The sequence below is a fragment of the Vanellus vanellus genome, assembly GCF_965231255.1.
Source record: "Vanellus vanellus genome assembly, chromosome: 5".
NCBI lineage: Eukaryota > Metazoa > Chordata > Aves > Charadriiformes > Charadriidae > Vanellus > Vanellus vanellus.
In genome coordinates, this window is record NC_138910.1 from 25,113,255 (window position 1) to 25,127,505 (window position 14,251).

Here is a 14,251-nt window from a genome sequence, read left to right on the forward strand (position 1 = left end):
AGAGGATTTAAAATGGTTGAGAGTAGCCCATGCAGTAACCCATTTGTATTTGTTAAACTTATCACTTCTGTACGGCAAATAGAGTCCTCTTGAGATGTGCAACTGTTTGCCGTAAAAAGCAAATGCTTTAAAAAGTATAAAATTACATACGATCAGTGCAGTTTCGCTCATAGGTATTTTCAATAAAATGCTCATACAGACCACCAAACAGATTTTCTGGATTTCCCTGGAGTGCCATTGAACCCCATTTGAATGCAAGTGGGCTGCCTCCTGCTAAAAGCTGTAATTTTTTTGAAGTACGAACCCACTCTGAAGAGCAATGGCCTCATGTGGCTCCTTGTTTACTGTGCCTCATTGTTTCCATATTAAAATGGCTCAGTTCAGAAGCAAAATGCTTACTTTTTTTCCCAAAAAAACCCCAAACAACCAACCCCACCCTAACACCCATGTAAACTTAGCCAAACTCATGGCACTCAAGCCCGAGCTCTTCCACTAGTATGTTAACACTGGTCCTCACTATCTATCTTTGCACCTCTGACTTTCCTCTGATACACCCAGATCTGTACAGCTTCTCTCTCTGATGGCTTGTACAGCCCCAGCTGACGGGAGCAGGTAGACACCGCTGAAGGTGAGGCATGGACAAGGCAGATGGGGGAACCACTGAGCCTGTCCTGCCATCTCCACCTCCATGGGGCTCTGCCTGGAGTCCCTCTCCTCTACCCAGCCGCTGATTTCTATAAAATTTATGAGAACAAAATCACCTGCGAAGCCCCTAGTTCTCTATCGGCTATCGCTGAGGTTGGCCAGTGGCTAAAAGGCAGCCTTGCGGTGAGGGGAGGACAAGCAAGGTGGGTCAGCTGCAACACATACCCTTGGAAAAGCCCAACTCTCCTGCTCCTCAACCCCAGCAACCAGATTTGCCAGGCTGAAGAAGCTCTGCTTGGCAGCTTTTGCCACCACACAGCTCCTTGCCTGGCTCCTCCATGCATCCCACCTGCTGATGCTGCACATCAGCAGCTCGCCTGGTCATGCCCACTGACCTCGAGTACGGCCCAAAAATCCTCAGCCTCCCCCCATGCCTCGCTAATGCTTCAGCAAGCGTGGTCATACAACACGGGATTTTAAAATATAAATAAGATCATTGAAATTACTGGAAGCTACCAACGCTGATATGAAACCTTACACAAGACCGAAAGCTCCTAATTATAGTTTCTGAACCTATGAAGTCATCTAATACACATATGTTCCTCTACACTGCAAGGAGGAGGAAAGGAGACATGCAGTACTTATTACCATCCTCGTAAGGAGGAAAGATAACCAGACTTTGGAAGCTTTTGGAAACTCATAATTGAGAAAAATCTGCATAAAACCAGAAAATCAGCTCTACTTCAGATTTAAAAAAAAAAAAAATAAAATAGAAGCAGTATAAAATCAAAAGCACTTAGGGTTTAATTCTAAAAGCAATGTTATTTGCTCATTCCGCAGTGCCATGCAGCATTGCGAGCCTTCACACTGTTCGTTTTTATTGATTTTCTGGATCAAAGTTACTTAACATAAATCTGAAAGATACCTGGTATTTCTCCTAAACGCCCAAACTGAGGAATCTACTTCAGGCAAGGAAGGAAGATGGCACACTTACTGGCTCACGTGTCATCAAAAAATGACTACTTTAATCAGAAAACAATTTGGGAACAAAATCAGGCTTCCTCTTTCTTTTCTAGCACTGTACACCCTGTGTAAAATCAACAGCCGTAAAAAGTACTAACAATCTTCATTCAGAAGCAAGGGACGTGGTTGCAACCCTAAATACTTAGTAGGGGCAAAATACAGAGAAAGAAAACGCCATTTTTACAGAATCATTACTTAAAACAGAGCTGCACTCTCTAATACATCCTGGACAGTGCAGAGTCTATCGATAATGACAGAATATTGCATTCAAATAATTATTGGTGAAAGAGTTTAAAATATTTTAATCACATTTGGCTATAAATTACTTTAAGTTCTACATTATTTTGCAGTTCTGTGATAAAAAGCCCTCTTATTTGCTTGAGACAAGATTTCAGAAAGCTTTAGACAGAGCAGATTTTCTTAAATTAGCTTGAAAATTCAGTTTCCAGGGCAACATACGCCGGTCTTCATACATCAACATTTCTTTGCACCATTTCTATAAATGTGGTTGCTTGCTAGAATATCATAAAATACTTTTTAAGTACAGTAAACTACTTTGATCACTTCGAGCCTTTTTTTTTTTTTTTTTCCTTTGAAAAAAGCTGACTGTCCTTTCTTTTCAGAAGAATCATATCAATAAAAGTGTCAAATTGTTTTACTTCAGAGCGGCTTTATCCCAGAAATGCCTCCAGTGACACCCATGCGTGTAATACATTTCTACCAGCACCTGAATGTTTATGTAACATTTCAGTACGCATCCCTTATCCGTCATCCCTTTCCTTACTTTCTTTTAAGTTTGCAAGTAGGAGACGTGACTTAGGGTCTCCGGCACGCTGGGAGTCCGCTGGCTTATACAGAAAATTAACCCGACTGCCCGTTTCACGGCGGCGATGTGAAATTTGCCGATGGCCCACGTTGCACACTGAGATCCTCAGCGAGTTCCTCACACCTACCGATATACGCAAGCGTTATCAAGGAACTAAAGCTAACAGCACATCCACCTATTGTCTCCTCCACTCTGAAAGGGGCGGGTGGGGGGGAACCCCTTAACGATGATTATAATTTCCCCTCTGTGTGCGCTCGAGAGGCGCTCAGCATCACTGCAGTGACGTTATGGAAGTGGTACCTGAAACCATCAGCAGCAGAGTGGATGTGTTCCCCCCTCAGATTTTAACCCGGGTCAGATGAGACCCTTGCCACGCGGCGTTACGGTGGAGCAGGCAGCACATTAAGTAGTTACAACATTAGGAGTGTCTTAGGAAAAGAAGACTGAAACGACTGTTACCTGCACATTTTACTCCCTGAGCGATGAGGCCCCACATGAAGTTGGCGCAGTATTCACACCAGTGCGGGCCCCTGAACGTGTGCACCTGGAAGACAGCAGCAGAAAGGAAAATTACAGAAAACGACCCAACTATTTCACAGACATCGCTATCAATGTGCCTAAACAAGGCAGAATTCCTCTTCTTCGAAGGCACAGCTCGCCGTCGCTGGAAGCTTCCCTTTATCGCTGCAGGAAAGGAAGAAAGAAACATAAGACTGATTTAACTGCTAAGATTCTTGCAGACCTATGGGAAATGGGAATTCTCCATCCCGAGCAGTCCGGAGCGCAGAACCGGGTCTGGGGGGGGTGTGGGGGTGTGTGTCTGCTCCTGGACCACGCGGGGCAGAGGAGCGGTGGCAGGTCGCAGCCCTTCTCCTGCCTCACGGCATCCCTCCGTCTGGGGAGGATTTTAGCCACGAGGTGATGCTTTTGCAGCGACCGTGCAGGAGTTCACCTCTCAATTCAAAATGTCTTCTGCGTTGCCCTCCCCTCCAGAAGGCGCTGTGTGAAATGCGTAGGGGGCTGCAAGATTTCACCTCCGGCAGAGGGAGTCCTGCCAGGCAAAAATACCAGTGCTACACAGAAATATTGCAAACGCACTCAGGGGCTTTCCAGTTCAGAATAACTCTAAAAGGAAATTATTCTTTGCGGACTCATGCTACATATTGAAAATCCAAATGAATCTAGTAAATGGAAACAAGAATCCACTGAACCAGGAAAAAATTCAAAGCTAAGGAAGAAAAAAACCAAAAACCAATGTGGCTTTCAATCCCGGCTGGCACGCTTGCTACAAATCCTGCAGCCACCATTAGCTGCTTCTGATTTTATTCTGATAAAGTTTCTGCTGTAGAAAACCACAGGATTCTTTGCAGAGAAAATCATTACTTCCTTAGCCAGCGTAAAAGCCTTCGAGGCTCTATTTAGAACAGACAGGCCGACAAAAAAAAAAAAAATCAGTAACTACTGAGCACAAAGAAATGAAATTTGCGGTGAAACGTAGTAAAAATGCTTTAGGCTTAAGTCACTTGGTTCTCCAGAGCCACAGCGGGGGTATCAGAGCGGGCAGTAACCTCACGCACGTGCACTGCCCGGTCGGATCAGCGCGGCGCAGGAGAGAGGAAGGAGCTGGGTGAAACCCACTGTGCCTGACGCTCGCACGGCGCTCCGGTTATAAACAGCAAAGCGTGCCGTGGCCTGACCCAGGTGGGGAGCATCCCCCGCGCCGCTGATTTAACCAGCGGCTGGATCCCAGGTGACACTTACCTCCATCAAGTGACAACCCCGAGCAGCACCCAGTAATTCAGACCACGTTTCGGTTTTGGCTACGGGAAGGTCTGCAGCCTCCTGGGGGCTTGCTGCCCACCAAGCAGCAGTAAGGTAGATCGCTGGGTTAGTTTGGAAAGCAACTCTTAAAACTCAGCAAGTAATTCACGTGCGTGTCTGTGCTAAGCTTAGGCTTATAATCGCCTCTAGCCCTACACTGCCGAGCATCTCTGGAGGAAGCGTAACGGTGCGAAGCACTGTGTTCTCCCAGCGCGGGCAGATGCTGCCTGCATCCCCTGGCCGCGCGAGCTGCCGTCCGCACCCACTCCCACGCGACTCCAGAAGGTGCGATGTGCTCCACCAGCCCCCTTCTCCCTGCAGCTCCAGCTGACTTCTACAAAGCAAAGCAAACGATGACGAGACTGTCGGCAGCTGCAATCTCCATTTTCTTCCCCCCCCCTTCCTCTCCCCACAAAGAGATTTTTCACACCTTCCTCTCCGTTACCCACCTGCACTGCCCACACCCTCTTGGCTTTCTTCCTCAGCCTTGTGGGGCTTTTTTTTTTTTTCCAGGTCCTTTGGCTGTGTTCCCTTCCCAGAATAACCACATTCTAATATCCTCAAGCAAAATGCTGTGCTTTACTGCCTGCAGGACTAACAGAACTTTTTCAGGGGGTAAAAACCACTTCCTTTCAGTCACCATCTTTTTTTTTGTCAAAGGAACATTGCCCCCAAAACACTTATTTAAAATATTTGTCAACATTTCTGCTGAGGAAAATCAGGAAAAAAAAAAAAGATGGCAGGGCAAAAGTTTGAGCAAAAAATAATCTTTTTTTCAGAATCCTTTTCAGTTTTATAAGAGAATTTTTTTTCCCCCGTATTCCTGATTGTAAAGGAGGGGGGATTTTGTCTTGTTCCTTGAAATACTGACATTTTAACTTCTTTCTTTAGGCAGAACAGGAACAAATTCCAACACATTACTATTTCTTGCTAAATAAAAATAATGATACGATCCTGTGCCTCTCTGCTTGCTGATTTCAATTCATCAAATTCACTGAAGGTGCCATTTGCTGAAGCATTTCTAATGCTTTCCTTGGGTGCTGGGGCCCTATCCTGGCCTCTCCAGGGCCGTCTCCAGTGCTGACACTCACCAAACCTCAGGTGCCCGATGTCTAACTGGCTGTTGTTTTAGCAGTGAACATTCCCTCCTTCTTGGCATCTTGCTCCCCACCATGGTCTGCACATCTCCACTTCCTCCTGGCTCTCCCTAGAACTCTTCTACGGGGTCTACCACATCCCAAATCTGCCACTCCAACCTTTTGCTTCCCTTCATTTTTATTTTTATTTTATTATGATGATTTTTTTTATGAGCTCAGTTTCTTTCATGTTTCTCATAACAATTATCCACCTAGATAAAAAAAAAAAGTATCACCTTCCTACTACAGCCAGTCCCCCTGACATCATCCTGGCTCTCAGCTCACCCCTCAGAGAAGCTTACGTGGCTCATCAAGTTAAAAATGACAAGGACAAATCAGACTTTCCTCTTCCCTACCAACACTGCACGTATTGGTCACCCTTTGCAAGATCAAGATTGACTTTCCCCTTCAGGATCACTGTCTCAGCATCATTTGTGCTGTTCTCTTGTCCCATGCATCCAAGCTTCATCCAAATCCTGAAACGCCTTTCCGTATTATCAGTTAAGAAATTAACTTCTCTGCTAGAAGATTTACCCAGAGCCTGCTCAGCTTTACACTGCCCCATCCAAATCACTCTATCTTATCCATTATTCTGATTGCAAACTCGAAACAAATTCAAAGCCGAGAGTAGGTTTTTCCATGTTCCATAATGCTCCACCTTGCTTCATCCGTTATCTGATGTGAAATAGGGAGGTTCTTTGGCAATACTAATTAGGAGGCCCAAAGGCCATAATGTCCTTCCATCCCCGGTGTACACAACCCCGCGGGATCAGCTCTGAAATCTCTTCTGGGGTTTCTAAGCGGTGCTGTCCTTTCCCAGAGCTCAGTGGTGCCGCAGCGTTAATCATCCCACTACCACAGAGCGGAACTGGACATCTAACCCTGCGCTGGTCTGAATACGCCCCATCTCTGGAAATTAAATCCGACACAGTAAGCGATGCCAGAAAATAGCGAAAAATTGGTCTTCTGAGGTCAGAACAGCCTCTGATCCCGTTTCATCCCGCAGAGTGGGACCTGGCAGCATGCTAAAAAGAAACACGTTTGCATCCCTTTGCTAGTTCTAGAGCCAGCACCTGCAAACAATACTGCATTTATTACACGACACTGTTTAATACAGCATTCTGAATCTTGTATTTAATTCCCCATTCTAAAAATCTGCCAAGCGACTTGCTTGTTTTCAAAACTAAAACATGCTTTCCAGAAAAATTTCCGAAAACACACCCAGCAGAATCCCAGAGATCCTGACTTAAATTACAAGGGCTTTCTTTCCCCTTATAAAAAGAGCATCTGCCATATGCAGATTTTACTGTCTTATAAAATGTGAGAGAGAGGGATTGCCAACTGTGGCTTTATATCTCCCAACCCTTCCATTCTCACTCCCGCCCCAAAAATCTTTTCCTCTCCTTCTTTCCATAAGACTTCAACTGTGAGTGATTTTTTGAGGGTGTAGAAAAACGGGTGAGCGAGGGAGCAAGATAAACTGGTTTTAATCTTAATTTGTAAAATCCCAGGGGAAATATCCAATTTAAAAGAAAAATCTAGATAACTTTAAAGGAAAATACCTGCTTCAAAAACTAGGTAAAATCCCATTACTAAGCTGTCCCACAAGTCTGAGGCGAGAGAAGAGCCTCACGCTGGGCTTCCACCTAGGCATTTCCATTTTGAACTCTCCCGCAACATCAGCAAGGTATAATAAACATTTAACTACTGTGATTTTATGTAGGAGGACAGTTTTTTGCTTAGGCTTGAAAGACATTTTCTTATATACAGGGAAAAATAGCTTAACTCCTGTGATTAAAAACTATAAGTGCTACAGAGCTTCATTTATTTAATGAAAATATTTCTCAGAAAAAGAGACAAAGTTTTAGGAGAACCAAATAAAAAATGATGCGGTGTCTCTGACAACAGATTATACCACAAGCTGTGAACTCCTCAAGCAGATCTCCCACCGTTATTTTTCAGGCTCTATAAAGGTCACTGTTCAAGTTAGTTACCCATGTATCTCGTAACTCCACTTATTTTTTATGCTTTTGGTTTTTACCAAGCAGTTGTTCAGCGAGGCTCGACTGCTATCTGAAAACCAAGAATGAGCCAGCAGATAATTAGCATTCATAACTGGGAGACTTACATTATATCGCTTGTCAAGGCAGGGAGGAAGATAAGGAGGAAAAATCAGCAAAGTGCTGCGCAAACACGATGTGAAAGAACACGATGGATCGGCAGAGCTTTAGCAAAGGCACTGCTGGGAAGCAAGCAAGGCTGGCTCTGACAAACTACGGGTATGCAAAAGTCACACCAAACACAGAAAAACAAAGTCTTTGTGACGTACAAAAAAAAGACTTCCCTGTTGAGCGGGTGCTGCCACGGTCTCCCTCCGTACAGAGCAGCGTAGTTTCTTCCGCGACCCTCCACACTGAACTGCTGGTGACAATAATGGGTTTTGGAAAATCCAGACACTACCATCTGGGTTGGGATGAAACACATCACCTTGAAAAAGGATGGAAAAGACCATTGCTGATCTACCCTCTCGGGCTACCAGCGTTCTACGCTGTGGGTAGAAGCCTCGTTGGTGCTCCGGGGTCGGCTCCCCAAGCCGACCGGGGACTGAATAAATGGCACACATCCAGCATTTGCGCTGCGTGGTGCTCCAGAGGTACAGTTCTGCTGGCTATACTGTCTTTCAAACGAATTCCCAAGGATGACGGGACACTGCTGATGAAGGCTGTCAGCTCAGTGGTCCTAGCTGATTTGCAATTCCATCAACTGAATTCTGCCTGTTGGGACTCTACCAAGCTTTTAATTGGATACGGGAGACATCGTAAGTCTCAATTAAAGCGATGAACTCAGCCTGTATTATTAATGTCTGTCTTCCCTGTCACAGTTGATTTTATCAGGTGCTGAGCGTACCCATGCTGGCACCCAACAGGCATTGCCCTTTTCATCCATCCCTGGTCCAGGCAGGGATTGCCTGGATGCGAAGGGAACAGAAGAGGTATCAGTGAGAAAGTCAATTGACTCAACGATCAGTTTGGGCAACGCTTCAATTTAATCATTGCATATATTACGATGATTAGATAGTGCTTCTAAAACAAGGGTCTCAAGCACTCCCAATACTCCAGTACATGATATTCCTCCTGTGAGGCAAATATTGCTGCTGATGAGTAATCTGAGAAGCGAAAAGACTTCCATGACAACCCACACAGCAGAGCTGTATCTGCAACATAATCGCTTCCATGAAAAGGCGTCACAGAAATGACACTAAATGAGACCATTGGAACATACCTTCTCCAAAATGAGAGCTGATTTTGCCTAGAGCAGTGGGGGTGCTAACGCGGGGGGCCAGTCTAGGACCACCCCAATGACTTTGTCCAGCAGCTCTTGAGAGGAGAAATGCTGGCTGAACGTCGCGTGGTTCAGAGCGTGGAGTAAAAATAGCATCGTTATCGCCAGTGGGTACGCTGGCACGAATGCTGAGCAGGCAAACCTTCCTCCAGGTCCTCATCCACTTGGAGCCAGAAGGGCTGTCATGTCTCGTTTACTTTCTGGTTTGCCCTGATCGTGTCAGCAGAGATGGGAACAACTGGAAATTGTGGTTAGGTCGTGCTCCACAAGAGCCAAAGCAAAAAAACGGAGAGTAGTAGGCCGTTGGCTTTTTTTCGCTTGTAAATTCAATGAAAATTGCCACCTTTCTTTCAGGATGGAGTAGAAGATTTCCTTTAAACTGGTATCTAGAAATGGGAACACTGTCCATTTTATTCCACGTCCAAGTTACTTGATACCTGTGTCCATGCAAAAAATTCTGAAACTAGAGGTGAAAATTCAATAAAATCCTTAGAATTAAAATTGTATATATATACACATACTACATACGCTATATGTAATCATGTAAATATAGTATATGTAATGATGTAAATTGACTATAAAACCCTAAGAGACTCCTAAGGAAATGCTTTTGCAGCGATGCTAAGGCTAATTTGGAGGAAAAGCTGTTGATTATGAGAGAGCATGACGTGCGCTATGTGCTCTTTGAGGCAAACTCTGTCCTCCTCAGCAGAGCTCTTCCTCCCTTCACCACAGACACGAGCTGGTCCGTTCTTGGGGCTGTGCACACAGAAGACTCACAGGATCCACATCTGGGGACTAATAAAACCGCTGTTATGGTGGGAAGGAATTACAGCTCCAATAAATTAAGGATTTAGAAAAAAGGTTGTTTTCTTTTTTCTTTTTTTTTTTTTCTTTTTTTAAACAGAGGGAAAGCTTGAATTCAGGGACTGGGAAACCAGAACGGGTTAAATAATAATGTGCTATTTGGAATCTGCTTTGGAAAAGCCCTGGCTTTTCCAAAAAAGTAAAAAAGTAAAAATAACATTAAATAAATAACTTCAGAGACTAAAATCCATCAATGGCTAAAAGCTTTTCTGGCTTGAACTGTCTTATAATACACTATGAGTTTCAGAAGCAACAACATAGAGCTGATGAGACCTTCTCAGAAGTTTTGCGGAAGTTTTTCTCCAGTTTTGTTCTCCAGATATTTCCTCTGCCTTTGAACATCTTCTTCCCTCAAGTACTAGGAGTCTAAAAGAAACATCAAATTTCCTGAGGTTTTCTTATCTGTGAGAACGCGCAGAGACTCTCCCTGGGGACTGCGCTACAGGCACCCAGCTCTCTTTCTGAATATTCATTTGAGTGCAGTGACTCACTTAAAGATGCTTTGAAAATATGTTCAGTGCCGTGTCCGTACCTAATAACAAATCAGCATCCTCTTTTCAGCAGAGCTAGACCAATTTACCCCAAATCGGCACCTGCCCCGGTTTTCAGAAGATCAGAAATAGAAATGAGTTCATGTTACAAGTCACGGAAAAATGGCTCTGCTTAATATAGTAAGAGTTTGTTACAGTTTCTGGTCTTTTTGCAGCATTTCTTCTGCACTTTCTATCTCCCCGTTCCCGGTGTTTAGGCATGGCTTTGCTGAGCAGCTCTTGTTAGAAAAATAAGATTTGGCACGGGAGTGATTTGCTATGGCTTTTTACGCTAACGAAACACCTCACACAGATGCAATTACACCAGTAAAATCTGGGCAAGGGCCAGGCTAACTTACGTGTTTCCAAGAAGCAGTACAAATTTCACCGGCAGAATAACTCTTGCTAAAATCAGTGGTGTCTCCATTAAAGTGATGCTTGAAGTCTGGCTATATTGGCAAAGCCTTTCCAGTAGAGACTGGTCCAGTAGGTCCTCCCCTTCACTTTTTGTGCACATTTAAGGCTATATTCTACTCCCTGTTATTTCTGGAAAAGTACGTTGTCTCTGTTCTGGAGCTCGCTGTTCTGCCTTTCAAACGGGCCACGCTCAAAGAAAAAGGCAGGATGTTGCTTCACTCGAGGAGGGAGACGAGGAATCTCAACAAACAAGACTCATCAGCATCTCTGCTGACTTGGCTTAAGCAACCGTGGAAAAACATCTCTCCTTTCTGGAAGAAGCGTTGGCTTGAAAGGGAATTATGTTCTGAATGTTCACCGGTTCACCAAGCAGCCCTGCAACTGTTATTTATTACAATTAAGTGACTGTGCCGTCTCAGGCATTAGTAAGATTGTAACTAAGGAACAGCATGACAGCACCAAATACTGCACACAAAGAGTGCAAAAAATAGTCTTCTGAAGACATATCTATTTTGTGAAGAGCAAGAGAGAAATGAGACAATATCCTAGGGAAAATGATGCATGGAAACACAGATTTCAGTCCAGCTCTGACAGGCACGGACACCTTCTTGCTTCAGTGAAGCACCACACTACTAATCTAGGCAGAAGAGCGGTTTTATGCCTTGAACTATTGGCAGTTACGAAACACCTGCAGAGTGCTCTGCTGGCTCAAGTCATCAGGAGCCGGAGGTGTCTGAAGGAAGACATATAACCAGCCAAGGGAGCTAAAAATTCCCCAAGGCCCATGAGTCACACAAGCTGGAAGGGAGTAAAGTCCTTTAAGGTGTTTTGTCCAAGCTTATTTTAAATTTGCCAAGCGATGGAGAGGTTATCGCACCAACTAACAAGTTTCACTACCCAGGAGATTTCTTGCTGTCAATCTCAAATTTTCCCTTTCCTCTTCCTTCTAAGCTATCATCCCATAACTCCCCGCTAATGCTCCTCTTCCACGATTGGCCTCCTTGCCATTAACATTTTCCAGGCATAGTTTTACCGTTTTCTCCAACCCCACACAAACAGCGGGCAAAGGAGCGAGGTCAGTGCCCAAGTCCAAAGCACAGCACCAGCTCGGGAGGAGGTGCGGAAGATGTTCCACGTCGGGTAGGGATGGACTCAGGGCAGAAAGTACCTCATTAGCCATATCTTTTTTTTTTTTTTTTTTTTTTTTTAAACAGCAAAAAAGTATGGGATGTAGGGGGGAGATGGAGAGATGAGGAGATGCAGAGAGGGAAAGTCCAGAGGACCGAGCAAGGGGAATCCTGTGTGTTGAGTACCCTAATAAAAACTGCCTCACCAGAGAGAGAAAATGGGGTAACCTTAAAGCCAACTCGGATTCCCCTGCTGCGTAAGTCCTTTGGCCTACAGCCCACCTCGCACACCTCAGCCCAGAGCTCCCCCTGGTCCTCCTCTCAATAACCAACCCAGAAGGTTTCAAACCCCATGGTACCTTGCCACAGGCCTCTTTTCCCCTCAAATTTGAGGTTCCTGGTGTTGCCTGAAGCTCCTCCTTCACCTGCCTGCCCAGGAGGTGCCCAGCTGCTTCCTCCCCTTAAAATTATTGAATGGATCAGATATCAGCTGGGTAATTGTATTGTAATTTACAAATTGTATTTTAATTTTAATATTTAATTTAAAATTATATTTTAATTTATAAGCTATCACGGTTGCTGCATTTTGGGCACAAGATAAGCAAATATGAGATTTATAAGGGTCAGAAAAAAGCATTTTTATTAGTAGGGTCCAGCTGTAGAATAAATTTATGGGAACGATTGTGAATAAATCTACTCTGTCCACTTCTATGAAATGTTACAGAATTTTCTCCTATGATAAAGCTTCTTTTTGTAGGAAAGTAATACCATTGGCTTCAGCTATGATCCTTGTCAGCACTTCAAAGAGCACTCCACAGATCTCTCAGAACTTCCAAATAGAAGATGTTATTGTTCATCTGCGCTGGGGGGAACTACGAACTTGACATCCATCACACACATGTCCATATAGATACATGTGTACCAGAGAGTGTGGGGAGATTTCTTCCCCATAATGGGTAAGAAACTGAACGAGAGGAAAAGCCTTTCTGTGAAACAAGGTGGGGCTGAAATTTTGAGGATGGTGAAGTGACTGTCCTGATTTGATCTGATGCTTAATTTTACAAGAGATCTCATTTGGCGTGCCGGATTTCAGAAAAGCGGAGTACATGGAGGGAAAGCAAAAGAAATCAGATATGCAAATAGAATCATAGAATCAGTGAGGTTGGAAGGGACCTTTAAGATCATCAAGTCCAACCATTAGACAGACCCAATCAAGTCACACTCACAGTCCTAGCTCACCTTCGAATCCCATTATTCAATTAGAGCAAAATAAAATACTGTGTCAAACAATGTAGATCTTTCAGCTGATATATTTGCATTAACAGAAAATTAATGTTTTCTATTAGGTTTATAGACAACACAGAAGTATTAACCAAAAACTTTTTATAAATTAGAAGAAGCCCAAATATGCTTAAAAAAAACCACAAACTATTTTTAATACCTAGCTCTCATCCTGAGCAACGGGCATTAAAAACTCAGTCAGATCTGACATTTATAAATCATCATCCATTTCTTTACTTATGGAAATTAATTTAAGAGAATTCAGCCACTCAGTATTTGCATTTGAGATGTGCTCGGGGGAGATCAGACCTCCCCAGTCAGGAGGACGTTACAGAGCTGGAGACCTTCACCGGCCAGTTCTGCCCACAGAGCTCCCCGTCACCCCGGCTGGCCAGCCTGCTCACTTCAGGCAGGAGACAACTCACATTCCAGCAGATTTAAATAAGATTAAAACCTTTCAGAGACCCAGCCATGTCAGCACTCCTAGCAGAGCTGCCTTCACAACCCTCGGAGCAAAAGATAGCTTAATAGATTTATTCAGGAGATGTCTTGACAATTTAAGAGTTAAAAGCAGCTTTTGTGTTCACCCCTTCTCTCATCTGCACTCCCGTGAGGACCATCGCTACGCTGCTCCTCTGCCACCACGCTCCTCTACTTGAGCTTTGCTGGAGGCAACAGAGCCTGAGTGTCCAAACTCCACCTGCGCACCCATCTACGCACCCCCACAGGGACAGGAGGTGCAGGGGCGGAGGGAGAACTGAGGTCTCCTAACCGGTGGCCGGTTTGCTAACCCCAGCCCGCCTCCGGAGCGGCTGCTGCTGTCTTCATCCTTTCTCCAAGACAACAGCGATGGTTGTCCTGCATTAAGGATTCTCCACTTCTCCTCCCTCTGCTGGGATGTTACAGTGTTTCCAGGATAAAGAGATTTTCTTCATTTCTGTGACTAGCAATGTGCCTGATCAAAGAAGCTGCCGGGAAAGGCTTAGCGGTCCCTATCTGTTGCCTCGTGCCTGTATAAGGAAGAGAAGATTAGCCGCAGAGGTGCAAAGCAGCGTGCATCCTCCTTTTTGCTGGTGGAGCCTCAGGGGACAGCAGTCACTGCTGGTTAGTTGAACTATACGAATTTATTTCATTTGTGGGTTGTTTTTTCTTGTTTTGCTTCAGAACTCCAGCTTGAAGACTCTGGGACTGCCATTTCCTTCCTCCCCACATGGGTGGCACATTTGCTGCTTGGCA

The 14,251-nt window shown here is 44.5% G+C and overlaps 1 protein-coding gene across 1 annotated transcript in view; it reads right to left on the reverse strand.

Moving 5' to 3' along the window:
- CHN1 (chimerin 1) overlaps positions 1 to 14,251 on the reverse strand; it is a gene marked incomplete at its 5' end in the record, with an annotated part of 108,148 nt that overhangs the window by 16,814 nt on the left and 77,083 nt on the right. Inside the window, one exon of the mRNA XM_082483341.1 lies at positions 2,954 to 3,038. Within this exon, the coding sequence (XP_082339467.1) occupies positions 2,954 to 3,038 (85 nt within the window). The remainder of the gene's footprint in view (positions 1 to 2,953; positions 3,039 to 14,251) is intronic.